The 16,135-nt window shown below is 35.6% G+C and overlaps 1 protein-coding gene across 1 annotated transcript in view; it reads left to right on the top strand.

Moving 5' to 3' along the window:
• The window catches only part of CPQ (carboxypeptidase Q), a 215,428-nt gene extending 210,036 nt beyond the window's left edge, over nt 1-5,392 (top strand). The window contains exon 8 of the mRNA XM_058179166.1: nt 5,369-5,392. Within this exon, the coding sequence (XP_058035149.1) occupies nt 5,369-5,373 (5 nt within the window). The 3' untranslated portion in view covers nt 5,374-5,392. The remainder of the gene's footprint in view (nt 1-5,368) is intronic.
• Nucleotides 5,393-16,135: the final 10,743 nt, after the last annotated feature.

Here is a 16,135-nt window from a genome sequence, read left to right as displayed (position 1 = left end):
CATGAGCAAAGGGTCAAAAATGTGTTAGAAAGCTATGAAAGACAAAGTAAATATCAACTAATCATGATGGGGAAGCTGGTTGATGGGCAGTTGCATCAACCTCTTTCCCTTTTCATAATATTTCACATATGCAACTGAGATTGTATTCATTTTACTGAGTTTAAAGGACTGTGTGGGGGATGGAATTCCTTCATCTTTCTTTTTATACAGGGCGGTTTAAGTTGGATTTTTGTTTGTTCTGTTTTAGTTGTTTAAGTAATTATTTGAAATTGATGGGTGATTTATAAAATGGGTTGCTCCAAAGGATCATTTTTCAAGCCCTTCATTCTTGGGTTAGCATTTCATAACACAAAACAGTTGAAATTGCATATTGTTAATAATTACTCCCACTTGGATACCCTTTAGACTTGGAGGTGCTATTTAGATGCTGTCATCACATTTCATTATCAGTAAGATTCAATATTTTCCTGCAATGTATCATTACATTGTAAACACTGAAATACAAAACTGAGACAGAATGCCAATGAGCTATACTGACATCATTCACAATGCCTCCGAAGTGGAGGAAAAAAATAAACAAATATTTATTTGATGTGCTGTATTGTCAACTATGGTTTCTTCCATCTCTGACATAGATTCCGTGTGTTATTTTAAAGTTTCCATTTAAGGTAATAGATTAGAGGAAAATATCAGTCACTGGCAAACTTTACAAAGTGAGATTCTAATACACAGCATACGATCTACATTAGCAGCAGGCAAGTTCTGTTGGTTTAAGAAATGTACCAAAATTGATGTGGCACAACAGAAGCTACACCAGAAGCAGATGAGACCAAGCCCTGCATTGAGGGACGTTCTGGAGCGTTAAAGAATAAAATGACATCTTCTATATTCCCAAAGTTCAAAACAAACAAAAAGGGTGAGATTTATATTCTCATCACATAGCCAATGTTTATTGATATGCAAGGAAAGAACTATTTCCATAACCAGGAATAAAAGTCTGGCATCTCTTTCTAAAGTTTTTCAAGTGAAACCCCGAGTTTGCACAGTTTTTTCTTCAGATGGATGGAAGTAACTATTTATCACAACACGACATACATCAATCAAGTGGGACACCAGGAACCTCTGATCCAGAAACATTTGTGTGTAAAATTTATCTATGCAATGACAGAGAACACATGGGGAAGCATCTCCTTTCCCTACACATATGTTACTGCAGTCTCACAGATAAATATGTTGGAACACATGGAAGAATGTGCAGTGTAGAAACTCATTTAGGGATGGCTCAGGACAAAAATAAGATTAAATATTATTAGTTAAATGTATGGTATATGCCCAGCTATTAGAGTATAACTCCCATGATCTGTATTTAGCATGACTTTTATAGGATGTCTTCATCTTAATAGAATAGAATAGAATAGAATTTTTATTGGCCAAGTGTGATTGGACACACAAGGAATTTATCTTGGTGCATATGCTCTCAGGGTACATAAAAGAAAAGATACGTTCATCAAGGTACAACATTTACAACACAATTGATGGTCAATATATCAATATAAATCATAAGGATTGCCAGCAACAAGTTATAGTCATACAGTCATAAGTGTAGTCATACAGTCTGTACAGACTATACAGACTGTACAGACTATACAGACTGTATAGTCATACAGTCATAAACATATCTTTTGAAGGAGTTTGGGCAGAAAGGGATTCTAAGCAGTGGTGGAATTCAATTTTTTTTACTACCGGTTCTGTAGGTGGGTGTGATGTGGTTTGGTGGATGTGGCAGGGGAAGGATACTGCAAAATCCCCATTCCTACCCCACTCCTGGGGGAAGGATATTGCAAAATCTCCATTCCCACCCCACTCTGGGGCCAGCCAGAGACGGTTTTTGCTGGTTCCCTGTACTAATCAAAATTTCCACTACCGGTAGAAACCTCCAGAACCTGTCAGACCCTGCTGAATAGCACCCCTGATTCTAACAAAGGGATATTTTCATCAATGGCCCAGAGGGTGACCCTTCTTAGTGATCAGTCCCATCTTTGAAATATTCTTACCCTGTTTTGGAAGGACTGGCCCTTCTCTACTAAGCTCCCAAAGAGCTCTGAAGAGAGGGCTTTCAGTGGGCCTTAGAGGATAAGGTGGAAGGTTGATCACCCTGGAGATGAAGATGAAATAATGTGATGTCTTGGGAACAGGTTATTGATTGGTTGGAGTTTTGTTGGGGATTATTGTACTGTTTTAACTGTATTTCTTTAGGCTGCTCAGTTTTCAGGTGTAGAAACCAAAGTAAAATAAGTACAGATAAACAAATACAAATGCTATAAAACTTGCAAATTGCAGGAAAGATCATCCAATAGTTTTGGAGACTGCTGGAGTAATGAAATAGCCACATTTTACAATGTTATGATTCACTGAGGATGAATTGTTTTTTCAAGCAACAGTCTTGGGCCGAAAATTAGAAAATTAAAGAATGTATAATAGCAGGCTTCCTCAAACTGTTGTTCCCAGATGTGTTTTTTTCATATCCAGTCAGAATGGAGGGAAATGCTTTACAGCTTGGTATCCTCTCATACACACATACTCTTTCTTTTCTCTCGCTGGGAAAAAATATGAATAATCTTACATTAAAATGACTCATGGGATGAAATCTGAAACTGAAGATAAAGAGAACATAATTATGAGAGACTTAACTATGAGAAATATATAAGCACTATGTCATACTAAGATAACCATCAGCCAGACATACTTCTAAGCTTTCTTTAAGAAGCAAAACACATATGAAACAACAGTGGCTAATGGGTTTTGTAGCTTTTTACTTCCAACATTTCTCCTCCGAGATACCCACCCACCCACCCCCGCCCAAGAAAGTGATGCAGAATAAACTAGAATAAACATTTAAAACATAACATTGAATTCAGCCTTAGCCACACTTAAAGCAGGCCAACTGAATCAGTGCGATTTTATATCTCCCAGATCTTCTGTTGATCTGTTTCAACTACATATTGAAGCAACCTGTTAAAACTTATCAATTTTTAACGTGGGTTTTAGTTGTTTTTAAAAAATGGTTCAAATCAAGTACTACAATCTACTGCTGGTATTTTTCGCTGAAAACAAGTTACGCTTCCTTGTTTTGAAACTTTCGCTTTAATTCTTTGTTATATGAATTGGTTTTTGGGGCTCTGGTTGGTGAATCTTACGGAAACAAATGAGAAGATGAAAGAACTCAAGTAGTGAGAGAGCCAGTTAACAGAGTGGTCATGGAGAGTTTGTGGCTTTACATTTTAAATGACTTGTGCAACAGCAGATAAACATAGACCCACAAAATTGCTCAGTGATCAAGCATTATATACATTCCCATGGAAACAGTAGAAGGACGTACATCCAAAGAAACAGCCTTGAACAGTTTTCTCTGTTTCAGGAGCCTCTTCACCCCTTTACCTGCAGTTCATTCCAGCTTTTTGTAGACACATTTTAAACAACTGCTTCAGGTCTCTTACATTATGCACGTGACATATCAGAACAATGGACATGAAATTCTGCTCTAGTTAAATCTTTGCAGTTAAACTATTACAAGTATTAGGACACGATTTTTCTTTGAAAAACCTCGGCAAGAAGTAGAAGTCTTTTTTTAAATTAACAAAGCAACAAAAAGCATAGCTTGGAAACTATATTTCAGCATTGAACGAAAGTCCTTTAAAGCAGGGGTCTCCAACCTTGGCAACTTTAAGCCTGGTGGACTTCAACTCCCAGAATCCCCCAGCCAGCAAAGCTGGCTGGGGGATACTGGGAGTTGAAGTCCACCAGGCTTAAAGTTGCCAAGGTTGGAGACCCCTGCTTTAAACAACTTTCACAGTGTTCACCCTGCCACATAAGCATAGTGAACATCTCTTTTGATAAATAAATGTCTATGAAGATTCTCAATCAACCATCCCAAAAGTGCTTCTTCAAGAGGTAACTGAACTTTTTGGCTTTTCTTCGAAGAGGTTTGTTTTGTTTCTCACCCAAGAAGCTTCTTCAGATGAAAAGCGAAATACCTTCAAAGAAAAACCAGGAAGTCCAGTTGCCTCTTGAAAAAGCACCTTTGGGATCTCTTTTGATAATTATTGGTTGCAACTGCCTTGCAGTAGGTCTTACAAAAGAGGACTTGGAACATTAACTCCTGTGGTTTGAGCCTTGTCCTATTACTGCCACATTTGGGGCTGATATCAAATTATTCTGTATCAATTTTTGTATGTTAAAAAAGCACACATTCTATATTTAGAATCCATCAAGAAATCAAAAATTCAGGTACTCAGGGCAGGAGGTTTGGCTGAAGGCATCATTCAAGAACACTAGAAGATAAATTCACTTATGGCTGGCAGTAGTAGCAATTAACTGTTTGTACCTGTTGCTTGTCATCCTTGGAGAAGAAAAAGAGGAAAAGAAGAAGTGATATTGTCAATTGAGGAGGAGGAGGTGTGCTACCCAACTCACAATAACTCTATTAGCTCACAAAATCAAACAAATGACAATAAAATCAGTAAAACAAAAAATAAATAAACACAAATGATTAATTTTGAGATTACAAGATATTGTTTAACTATTATGTGAATGAAACATGTTTATTAATTAGTCTGATAAAATAATTATATTTATTCTTTAAAGATATGAACACTATATTCTACCTGTGTTCTGCTTCCCAGGGTTCCATTAAAAATTTGCAGAGAATTTGCATTGTTTGAGGCAAAACAAATGAACACATTTGACACACCATAAACATTATGTTTACTAAGCACAAGTTTTTGTGGATTTGGGTTCCCTGTACCAAACTGATGAAGCATTATTCTCATATGGGTGAGCTAGCAGGAGACCCTCAACTACAGAGTAGACTGGAAGCCAATAGACAATCTCAGAGAAGACAGTGGTCAACCAGTTCTGCATCATCTCTAAGATAACTACATAGACATAGTAACCACAGGAGCCAAACTCAACTCAGAGGTGTGTGCTAATGGTGTTTAGTGGGCAGGAATCTCATGCATTTATACTGGTTTTGTAATGGTACCTTTTGCTTTGCTTTCAATACCTGATTTTAAACTTTGGTCTTTAAGAATTAAAGTCCACAAATTTATCAAAATAGAATTGGCACAGATGGGTGTTATTGCTTTAAGCTAAGGATGAAAAAGGCAATGTCTAATGTCTGCAACAGTCATCATTAAAGAGCCACATTTGTGTTGCTGTTTTCTTTTTTTCTTTTTCTTTTTTCTTTTATTTTTCATCTAATTTTATAGCTTTTATCCTGTGAGTAATATTTAGAATTCCCCACTCCATTTTTTCCTCTTTTGTTTTCATTCATATATTCTGTATTGGCCTTGCAATTTTAATATTTTAGGTTAACGTAACATCCCACGTAACATCACTGCTCCGCAGTCTGCACTGGCTTCCTGTGGTTTTTCGGGTGCGCTTCAAGATTTTGGTTACCACCTTAAATATTTAGGAATATATATTACAGCTTCAAACGTCAAATTATATAAAAATAATTATGAGGTATTGTGGCTGAAGGCATCATTCAAGAACACTAGAAGATAAATTCACTTATGGCTGGCAGTAGTAGCAATTAACTGTTTGTACCTGTTGCTTGTCATCCTTGGAGAAGAAAAAGAGGAAAAGAAGAAGTGATATTGTCAATTGAGGAGGAGGAGGTGTGCTACCCAACTCACAATAACTCTATTAGCTCACAAAATCAAACAAATGACAATAAAATCAGTAAAACAAAAAATAAATAAACACAAATGATTAATTTTGAGATTACGAGATATTGTTTAACTATTATGTGAATGAAACATGTTTATTAATTAGTCTGATAAAATAATTATATTTATTCTTTAAAGATATGAACACTATATTCTACCTGTGTTCTGCTTCCCAGGGTTCCATTAAAAATTTGCAGAGAATTTGCATTGTTTGAGGCAAAACAAATGAACAAATTTGACACACCATAAACATTATGTTTACTAAGCACAAGTTTTTGTGGATTTGGGTTCCCTGTACCAAACCGATGAAGCATTATTCTCATATGGGTGAGCTAGCAGGAGACCCTCAACTACAGAGTAGACTGGAAGCCAATAGACAATCTCAGAGAAGACAGTGGTCAACCAGTTCTGCATCATCTCTAAGATAACTACATAGACATAGTAACCACAGGAGCCAAACTCAACTCAGAGGTGTGTGCTAATGGTGTTTAGTGGGCAGGAATCTCATGCATTTGTACTGGTTTTGTAATGGTACCTTTTGCTTTGCTTTCAATACCTGATTTTAAACTTTGGTCTTTAAGAATTAAAGTCCACAAATTTATCAAAATAGAATTGGCACAGATGGGTGTTATTGCTTTAAGCTAAGGATGAAAAAGGCAATGTCTAATGTCTGCAACAGTCATCATTAAAGAGCCACATTTGTGTTGCTGTTTTCTTTTTTTCTTTTTCTTTTTTCTTTTATTTTTCATCTAATTTTATAGCTTTTATCCTGTGAGTAATGTTTAGAATTCCCCACTCCATTTTTTCCTCTTTTGTTTTCATTCATATATTCTGTATTGGCCTTGCAATTTTAATATTTTAGGTTAACGTAACATCCCATGTAACATCATTGCTCCGCAGTCTGCACTGGCTTCCTGTGGTTTTTCGGGTGCGCTTCAAGATTTTGGTTACCACCTTAAATATTTAGGAATATATATTACAGCTTCAAACGTCAAATTATATAAAAATAATTATGAGGTATTGTGGCAGAAGGTATGGAAAGAAATGGAGAGTTGGAAGAAGTTACAACTATCCTTGTTGGGAAGAATAGCGGCTATAAAAATGAATGTTTTGCCCAGGTTTCTATTTTTATTTCAAATGATACCGGTGCTTAAGAATGATATCAAATTACAGGAATGGCAAAAGGGGGTTAATAACTTTGTATGGATGGGCAAAAAACCAAGAATAAAATTAAAAATAATGCAGGATACAAGGGAAAGGGGGGGTCTTAAAATGCCTAACTTGAAATTGTATTATGAAGCAGTTGTTTTATCATTAATTACTGATTGGATTAATTTAACTGAGGAAAGAGTTTTGAATATAGAAGGGTATGGTTTGTTATATGGGTGGCACGCCTATATATTATATGATAAGAAAGTAGATAAAATATTTAAAAATAATATAATTAGAAATGCATTATTGAGGGTTTGGAGGAAATATCAATATAAATTAGATGGAAAGATTCCAATATGGGCAATCCCGAGACACATGATAGAAAATATAAATATATATCAAAAGATGGAGGTAGTTACCTATAAAGAACTTCTTTGTATGGAAAAGGGGGAATTACAATTAAAATCCAGAGAAAAGATGGGGGAAGAAGGGAAATTATACATGGTTCCAATATGGACAATTACAAGCTAGATGGAAATTAGATCAAAAATAGGTGTTAAGCAAACTGAGGATAATTTGTTAAAACAAATGAGAGATCAAGGCCAACAGCATATTAAGAGGTTGTATAATGTATTAGTAGAAATAGACTCAGAGTCCGAACTAGTTAAGGATTGTATGATTAAGTGGGCACAAAATTTTCAGCAACCAATAATGTTGGAAACTTGGGAAGAATTTGGGTGAGGAATGTTAAATTTACACAAGCGCAAAATATGAGAGAAAATTTTATAAGATGTTTTATAGATGGCATTTAGACCCCAAAAGTTGTCATGTATGTATCCTAATGTACAGGCTAAATGTTGGAGATGCGATTGTGAAGATGCCACTTATTACCATATATGGTGGACTTGTAAAAAGTTAAAGCATTTTGGATTAAAGTATGGTGGATCATGCAGAATATTTTGAAAAGAAGATTAAGTTTACTCCAGTTCTTTCTACTAGGAATTATTATGGACTGTACAGCTATAGAGACTAAATTGATTTTGAACTTAATAACAGCCGCAAGATTTTGATTGCTCAGTATTGGAAGAAAGAAGAATTACCTACAATTGAAGAATGGACACTCAAAGTATCAAATCTGGCAGAGATGGCAAAAATCTCCGCTTACATGAAAGACTATACACTAGAAAAATATATTTTAGAATGGAAAATGTGGATTGATTATATTCAAAATAAGTATCAGATAAAAAAATATCGAATAGCATATGAGTAAATTTAGGAAATATTTTGTATTAGATATATTTTTGAAGGAGAGGGGAATTGAGAGTGTGACTAAGTGTGGTGTGACTAGAGATTATAATTTAGGAATTATTTTAGATTATGATTGTTAGTTTTGATACCCTGCATTTTGTTCTGGGAAGTCGGGGTGGGGGGTGGGGGGTAAGGGGGAGGGGAATTGGGGGGGGTTGGTAGAGATGGAGTGATGGTTAACGTACAGGGTTTATTGAAGATGTATAAATATAATTAATGCAGGGTCGGGTCTGCCCAGTTACCATTTTAGAACGGTGGGGAGGGAGAAAAGAGAGAGTAGGAGGTAGGAAAGAGGAGAAGAGGAAGAATGAGGGGTAGAAGAGGGAGAAGGAAGGTGTAGGGTGGAGGGAGGAGAGGATGTAGATAAGAGAAGGAGAGGAAGGTCTGGAAAGTAGAAGAAGGTAGAAGAGGGAAGAGTGTTAAAAAGGGGGGTGGTGACCGGGCAAGCCCGACTAATTGTATATAACTGTACATTGGATGAACTATTTGATATGATTGTAAGAATAAAACTTAAAAAAAAAAAAAAAAAATTTTGGTTACCACTTTTAAAGCGCTCCATGGCTTAGGACCCGGGTACTTACAAGACCGCCTGCTGTTACCCTTTGCCTCCCACCGACCCATATGCTCTCACAGAGAGGGTCTCCTCAGGGTGCTGTCCGCCAAACAGTGTCGGCTGGCGGCCCCCATGAGTAGGGCCTTCTCTGTGGGGGCAGCGACGCTCTGGAGCGAACTTCCCCCTGGCCTACATCAAGTGCCTGATCTTCGGACCTTCCGTCGTGAGCTAAAAACATACTTATTCATTCAAGCGGGACTGGCATAATAGTGTTGAATTTTAATTTGTGGTTTTGTTAATATTTTTAAATTTTTAAATCTAAATTTTTAATTATCAGCCTTTCATAATCTGCTATGTTTTAAATGTTGGTTTTAATTGTATATATCTTGTGTTTTATTTTTGGCTGTACACCGCCCTGGGTCCTTTGGGAGAAGGGTGGTATAAAAATTTAATAAATAAAAAAAATAAAAAAAAATAAATCATATTGACTTGGGATTTTCATTTATGGAGCTTTTTCTTTTTTCCATGTTTTAACAAAGGTGGTTTTTAAAGCCCACTTACCTAGGCTGCTTATAGTAGGAGAAAGAAAAAGCTTATTTTCAAGTACCAAATATTGAAAAATGAATATTGAGAAAATGTAATATTGGCATAACAGAAACCCTACCTTTTATTCTCTGGATTCTCAGCACAGTGGATGAGGAATTGAATATTTACTTATTGTATGCACATTCAGCAAGCCTAAATACAAGCTTTGCTTTTTCTTTGACTATAAAAATCATTGACAATTTAAGAACTAGTTGTGTCAAAGTTTTTAAGTGTTTTATTCTTTTTCTGCTATAGATGAATGAAAAAATGTCTCTCTTAATCATTAAATATTTGGTTCATTAATTAAGCAAATTAAATTCAGCAAGTCCTTTTTGCAGAATTCTTGAAGAATGCTCAAATAATTTGAAGGCTAATATGGTAATGTTTTTATTTGATATTTAATAATATCACATCATAATTCAGTCTTTCCTATCCAGTACTTACTTGCCTTTGTTCTTCCAGTTCCAGATGTGATGAATAGTTTTAATCGTACACAGTCAAAAAATAAGATCCTATCAAAATCAACTATCAGAAATTGTATGTAGTCATCATTGTGATTGTTTTCTCAATAATAACTTAAAAATTGGACATATTTAAGATAAAAAATGTGAAAATCAACATACCTATATTCCTCAAGATGAAAGTGGTCTTAAATTAATTTACTACATCATAATCTGTTTATTTTGTTCAAGAAAATTTTTGTTTATTTTATTCAAATATCACTTGAAAGAAAGAGAGAAATCATTGAAATGAGCCAAATCCCATTTATTCCAGGGGATAATATTCAGAATACCTAGAAGAGTTGTTCCCTGATTATATGGAAGAAGTAACTAACAGAGTACAACATTAAATATTATACCTAGTCAACGTTTTTTCATTGTTTAAAAAGTTTTCCTGTCCACATGAAGTGGCTCAGGGCAACGGTTGTGGGTTAAGTTGAAAAAGTGACAGGCAGATCTAAAGTGATCAAATGAGTTTCATGGAGAGGGAGGGAGGATAGAAAAGGAATAAGAAAAGTCAAGAAGGTAGACATGAATGTTTAACTGAAACCTTATTCCTCAGAGTTCCCCAATAACTCCTTGAAATGCAATTTGACTAATACTCATCCTGTTCATTTCTTGATTCCTGCAGTTTCCTGTACTATTGTCCAAGGGACTCTTTCCTCATGATCTCACCACATATCCAAAGGTTCTGTTTTGGATTCTAGGGTTTATCTGATAGCTAAAATGACACTGAGCTGAGGACCAATCTGTCAATCATTGAACATACATTGAACATACCTTCCTGACTTTCTCTAAGAGCAAAGGATTCACACAAGCAAGCATCAAAGAGTTTATTTCCCATCTAAAGCCTCTTCTTGTCATAGCTGCAGTAGTTCTACCCAAAACAATGCATCATGTCTAAAGTTTCAGAGATACTTTTGAGTTGGAAATGGATGAGTTGCAGTTGCCTATTTCATTGCGGGAGGTGCAAACATGCACACACACACACACACACACACACACACACCTTGAATTGCCCCAATTTGATCTGGGTCTCATGTTACATCAGTTACAAACTGGTCTTTATCCTGTTTTTAACATCGGTGTTCTATACAATAATTCATGTGGTCCAATAATCACAGAAATTGAACAAGTTCAGATTTTATCACTAAGCACAATTCACATTTTGCAGATACATCAGAATGGGAATAGGAAGTGTGATTGTTGGTGAAGTACTTGTTTGATTTAAAAGCATTTCTTTGGTATCATTTGAGATCCTTTATGGCTTCCAAAGTCATGATCCCCTTTTTCGAAGTAAACACTGCTGCCAACATCTGTCTAGATTCCATGGGAAACTATTTAATGAATCTTATAATGACATGTTTATCTTGCAAGTTGTCAAGATGAGTAAGTATAAAGCCTGAATACCACCATTCAGCTTGAATTGAGAAATAGCTACCACTCAAGAAATTTGACAGAATAAATATGTTCTTAAACAAGATCTGTCAGTTTCCTATTAATCTTTTGGCTCAAATTTCATTGCAGGCTGGCATCTTAAAATGGTTTCCCTTTCCTTTAATAAAGGAAAGCGATCACATTTTACCTGATTTGCTTCCCCTTCTCCAAACTCTACCCAATAATGTGTCTCAAATGTTTATGCCACTGAAGTATGCTAACCGAACCACACAGCTTACTGGTTATAGTAGGAAGTTCATAGTTCAAGTGGAGCTGGTGCTCTTACACTCTAGTAATGGTCAATCCTAGCAATTTTAAGCTGTATGGACTTAAATTCCAAGAATTTTGGGAGCTGAATTTGTGATGGTTGAAAAATAGGGTTCTGGAAAGATGCCCAGTTGTCTGAAAAGGACCCTAGATTGGCAGAAAAGCACTGTAAATTTTGGCAGCACTGTGGGGTAAAATGGTATTTGAGTGAATGGAAAGTTGTGCAGATATGTCTTAAACCTCCCCCTCTTTACATTGTTGATCCCCACATCTTTGTTAAACAGCTAAATTAGTAGGTGCCATACAATAACCCATTTGCTCTTCCAAGGAAGAACAACTAAACCAAGGAAGGCATCTAGATATATACTTGCTTGAATATTTTGATATTTATATAGTTGACCCAAGAGGTTTTGCATCTTGGTTTATACCTTTGTTCATGCCTGGAGATAAAACCTTCCATCAGATCAGAAACCTGGTCCAAAGCCTTTCCCATCATCCTCTCTTGATTGTCTTGTTAGAGTCTGTCACATTCTCTTATCACCATTTTCAGGGTGCCAAAGGATGCCTCCCCTGAACTAACTCCCTGTGTCTCAAATTCCTCAATAATAGCATTCCTGAAAAGACAAAGACCATGGATGTCTTCCTTACATACAGGTTGTTCATTTCTTTGTTTTTCTGGGTGGCTTACAGTTACGTATACAATTAAAACATAAAAAGTTAAAATCAGACATTAAAATCAAAGAGACATGGAGGGACAGGGGCAGAGTGGGGGTGGATGGGATCTGTTATTACTCAATCTACCACCTCCATTGTTCTGTTCCTCAACTTACAACCATAATTGAGATGGTTATTTAACCAGGCTCCCAATTTCTACAATGTTTTTTGCCATGATGGTTAAGCGAATTATTGCCGTTGTTAAGTAAATCAGGCAGCCGTTAAGAGAATCTAATTTCCCCAGTGGTGAAATCCATTTTTTTTTCCTTCTTTCCCATCATTCTAAAGTAGTAGCCAGGCAGGTCCGATCTTACATTAATTATACATCTTCAATCATCTTTGTACATTAACTATCAATCCATTTTCTGCCCCCTCCCCCTCCCTTCCCCTTCCTCCCCACCCCCAGGACTTCGAGAACCGAATACAGGGTATAAAACTAACAACAAAAATTAAAATCTAGCACAAATCATATTCCATAGTCATTCCTTAAAACCTCCACTCCCCTTCCAAAGACAAAGAAGATACTTTTCTTCCAATCCATTATATATCAGACCATTCCACTCCTAGAGTTCTCAGAAGTTTCCGATTGAGTTAGTGTTTATTCTTGAATAAAGTACATAGTTTTTAATATCCAACCTTCATCAATCAATATCAAAACAACGTTCCATCTTCCAATATTCACCAAGGGCTCTTCTAAAATGTCTTTCTTTCCTAAGCAGTCTCTCAAAAATAGTTCATATTTCCAACTTAGTTTCTTTAATTTTTCTGTCCAACCTTCAAGGGTAAGCAATAGTCCATCTTTTCACATCTTTAACATTTATATATACGACAAATAATATTACAAATATCCAAAGTATCAATTGTAGTAGTTAAAATCTTCACTTTACCTTACTTATATCAAATAACATTATTAAAATTACACCTATAACTTATCCAAAATATATCTATTATAACAATTACATTCTAATTAACATTACATCCATCTCTTAAATATAATATTTAATCCAAATTCCTAAATTTTACTATCTATCCTCCAAAATTAAACAATATTCCATCTTCCTATTCCTTTATACCTTAAATATATCAAATAGTACCCCTAAAATTACACATTTATATCCACAATAAATCATTTACAAAAATTAACCATAATCATATATAATAAAGTTAAACATTCTCCCTCCCCTTCTTCTGTCTTACACATTTTCGACCATCTATTCACCATTCAACTTAACATCTGTTAACAAAGAATTCCCAATCTTTAATACATTAGTATAAAAATCTCGTGCTTTACAAATTGTGTTGAGAAAATACTTTCTTCCTTTATAATTCAGTGTTAAACCAGCTGGAACCTCCCATCTAAAATATATCTGATGTTTCTTAAGCTCATCCACCAGAAAGGCAAATTCTTTTCTCTTTCTTAACATTTTAGGAGGAATTTCCTTCATCATTATTATATCTTGTCCTAATATTTGAAATTTATTTTTATAAAATGCTCGCAAAATTCCATACCTAATCCTCTTATTTGTAAAATAAATAACCACATCTCTCGGTAAGCACTTCTGCCTTGCCCACCAAAAATTAACACGATAAATTTTTTCAATATTAACTTCAAAATCTTCTGGTTCCACTCCTCTATCTGAGCAAAGGCCTGAATAAAAATCTCTTTCAAATTTTCTTCCTTACACTCTCTTATTCCTCTCACCCTTATAGCATATTCCATTAATTTATATTGTAATATAACCCTTTCTTCCTCTGCCTTATCAGCCTTAACCTGAATATCATCTATTTTATTTTCTAAATTCAAATTAATTTGAACTTCATCTATTTTCCTTTGCAAATCTAAATTAATTTGGTTAAATTCATTCAGTCTTTCTTCTGTCTGTGTACTAGATAACAATAATGGGGTAATTGATTCCTTTAATTTTTCATCTCCTACTCTGCTCTTCCACCAAATCTTTAAAATCCAGTATTTCTTTCTCCATTTCATTAAATTTTTGATCTATTTCTGAAAGATGAGCCTCCATAAGCTCCTGTAAAAAATTCCTTAGACTTTCTTTAATATCCTCTCTCAATTTCCGTACCTGAAGTGAAGAAATTTCCAATATTTTAGAAGTGGTTAAATCTCTTTGCTTAAAAGCCATTTTTAAACTAAGTAATATCAAGAAGAAGGGGGGAAAAAGGGGGGGGGGAATAAAAAGAAAAAAAACCAATAAATTTTTCTTCTTAAACACTGTAAAAAAAAAGATAATAAAAAAAAAGAATAGATTTTTTAAAAAAGAATTCCATTTAAAAATAAATCTTGTTATTTTCTTCTTAAAGGTTCCACGCCAGCAATTGTAATCAGCATTTCCTTAGCTTTCACTTTCAAAACACAAAACGCCATCTTTCTTCATCTCCACTCTTAAATTCAAATAACTTCTCTGTCAGGGAGTTAAAATCATCTTACAAACAAATGCCAGCCCTCCTGCTTTCGGCTCTTTCCGTGTTGACAATTTATCAATAATCCTCTTCAGTCACGGAGATGGACGCTGCGTTTTGCTCTGCTTTTGCAGAGGCGTTCTGGATTCTGGAGCTTTTTTTGAGCTATAGAAGGAGCGTTCCCATCAAACCACCAGAAATCATTCTGGGGCTTTTCTTGGGGGCTCAACTTCAGCTCAAATGCTCATCATCCCCCTCCTTGCCCGAGGGTAGAGATTTACGAGCTGTTGACAGCAGATTAACGCTGTCTAAACAGCTCCCACAGAATCACAAAGAACGGGCGGACTGAGATTGCCCGCCATTTAGCGCAGCGGAGCCACCCGGAAGTCTAAATCCAATTTTTTTTACTACCAGTTCTGTGGGCATGGTTTGGTAGGCGTGGCAGAGGAAGGATACTGCAAAATCCTCACTCCCACCCCACTCTGGGGCCAGCTGGTTCTCCAAACTACTCAAAATTTCTGCTACCGGTTCTCCAGAACCTGTCAGAACCTGCTGGATTTCACCCTTGAACTTCTCCCATTAGACTGCTTGTTGGAAACAGGCTTGGAAGGTTGCAACTGGTGATCATGTGACCCTCGGCTACTGCAACACTTGTAGATACTTGCCAGTTGTCAAGTTTCCAATTTCTAATCATGTGACAGCTGCAACAGTTATAAGTGTAAGGACCAGTTCTAAATCACTTTTTACAGTGCTGTAACTTTGAATGGCCACTAAACTAAGGATTGTAAGTTGAGGACTTAGGACCTGTAGGATGCAAAACTTTATTTTTATGGCACTTCCTTTTTTTCTGCCTTTTTCCAATAGCAACAAAGCTCAAGCAACTCAGAGCTGCTTTAAAAAAAAGGAGATTTTGCCTCTATCCCGAATTTTTTTTTCCCCTTTGTCAACAGGAAAGTAATTTTGTGTCTCCATATTTTCTTCTCCAGTCTAAACTGTGTCTGTGCAAATTGTATATAGGCTTGCAAGTGAATGCTACATCTATAAACGTCCCAATTTTTCCAGTCTTGTTGAGCTTCACTCTTATTGCTTTGGTAAGAAATTTGCAATGTCTTTAGATGCTATTTATCAGCTTTCTCCATCTATAAAAATTCTTTGCATGGACTGTTAAAAGTGAATCATCTGCTCTTTGTTTTTCTTTTATTGAATTAAATGTTCTAAATTCATAATAGATTGTTAACTGTTTAAGATCTTTAAGTTGGCTTCTGTTGGAGCTATTGAATATTGATAGACTCAAATATGTTTTTCTTCCTTCAAAATGATGTCACTAAGCCTCTTCATGTGAATCCATCTAACCATACCTAGTTAAAATTGCTTTATTAAGATAACATGCAAATATGCCTTTTCTTTTGTCTTTCATAAAATCTTTAGGGTTTGATTCAAACAAAATCTTTAGGAAGCCCAAGGTCATAACA

This window comes from Ahaetulla prasina, chromosome 3 (assembly GCF_028640845.1).
Source record: "Ahaetulla prasina isolate Xishuangbanna chromosome 3, ASM2864084v1, whole genome shotgun sequence".
In the NCBI taxonomy this organism is placed as follows: Eukaryota; Metazoa; Chordata; class Lepidosauria; order Squamata; family Colubridae; genus Ahaetulla; species Ahaetulla prasina.
The sequence above is the reverse complement of the archived record's forward strand: the minus strand, read 5'-3'. Positions and strand labels throughout refer to the sequence as shown.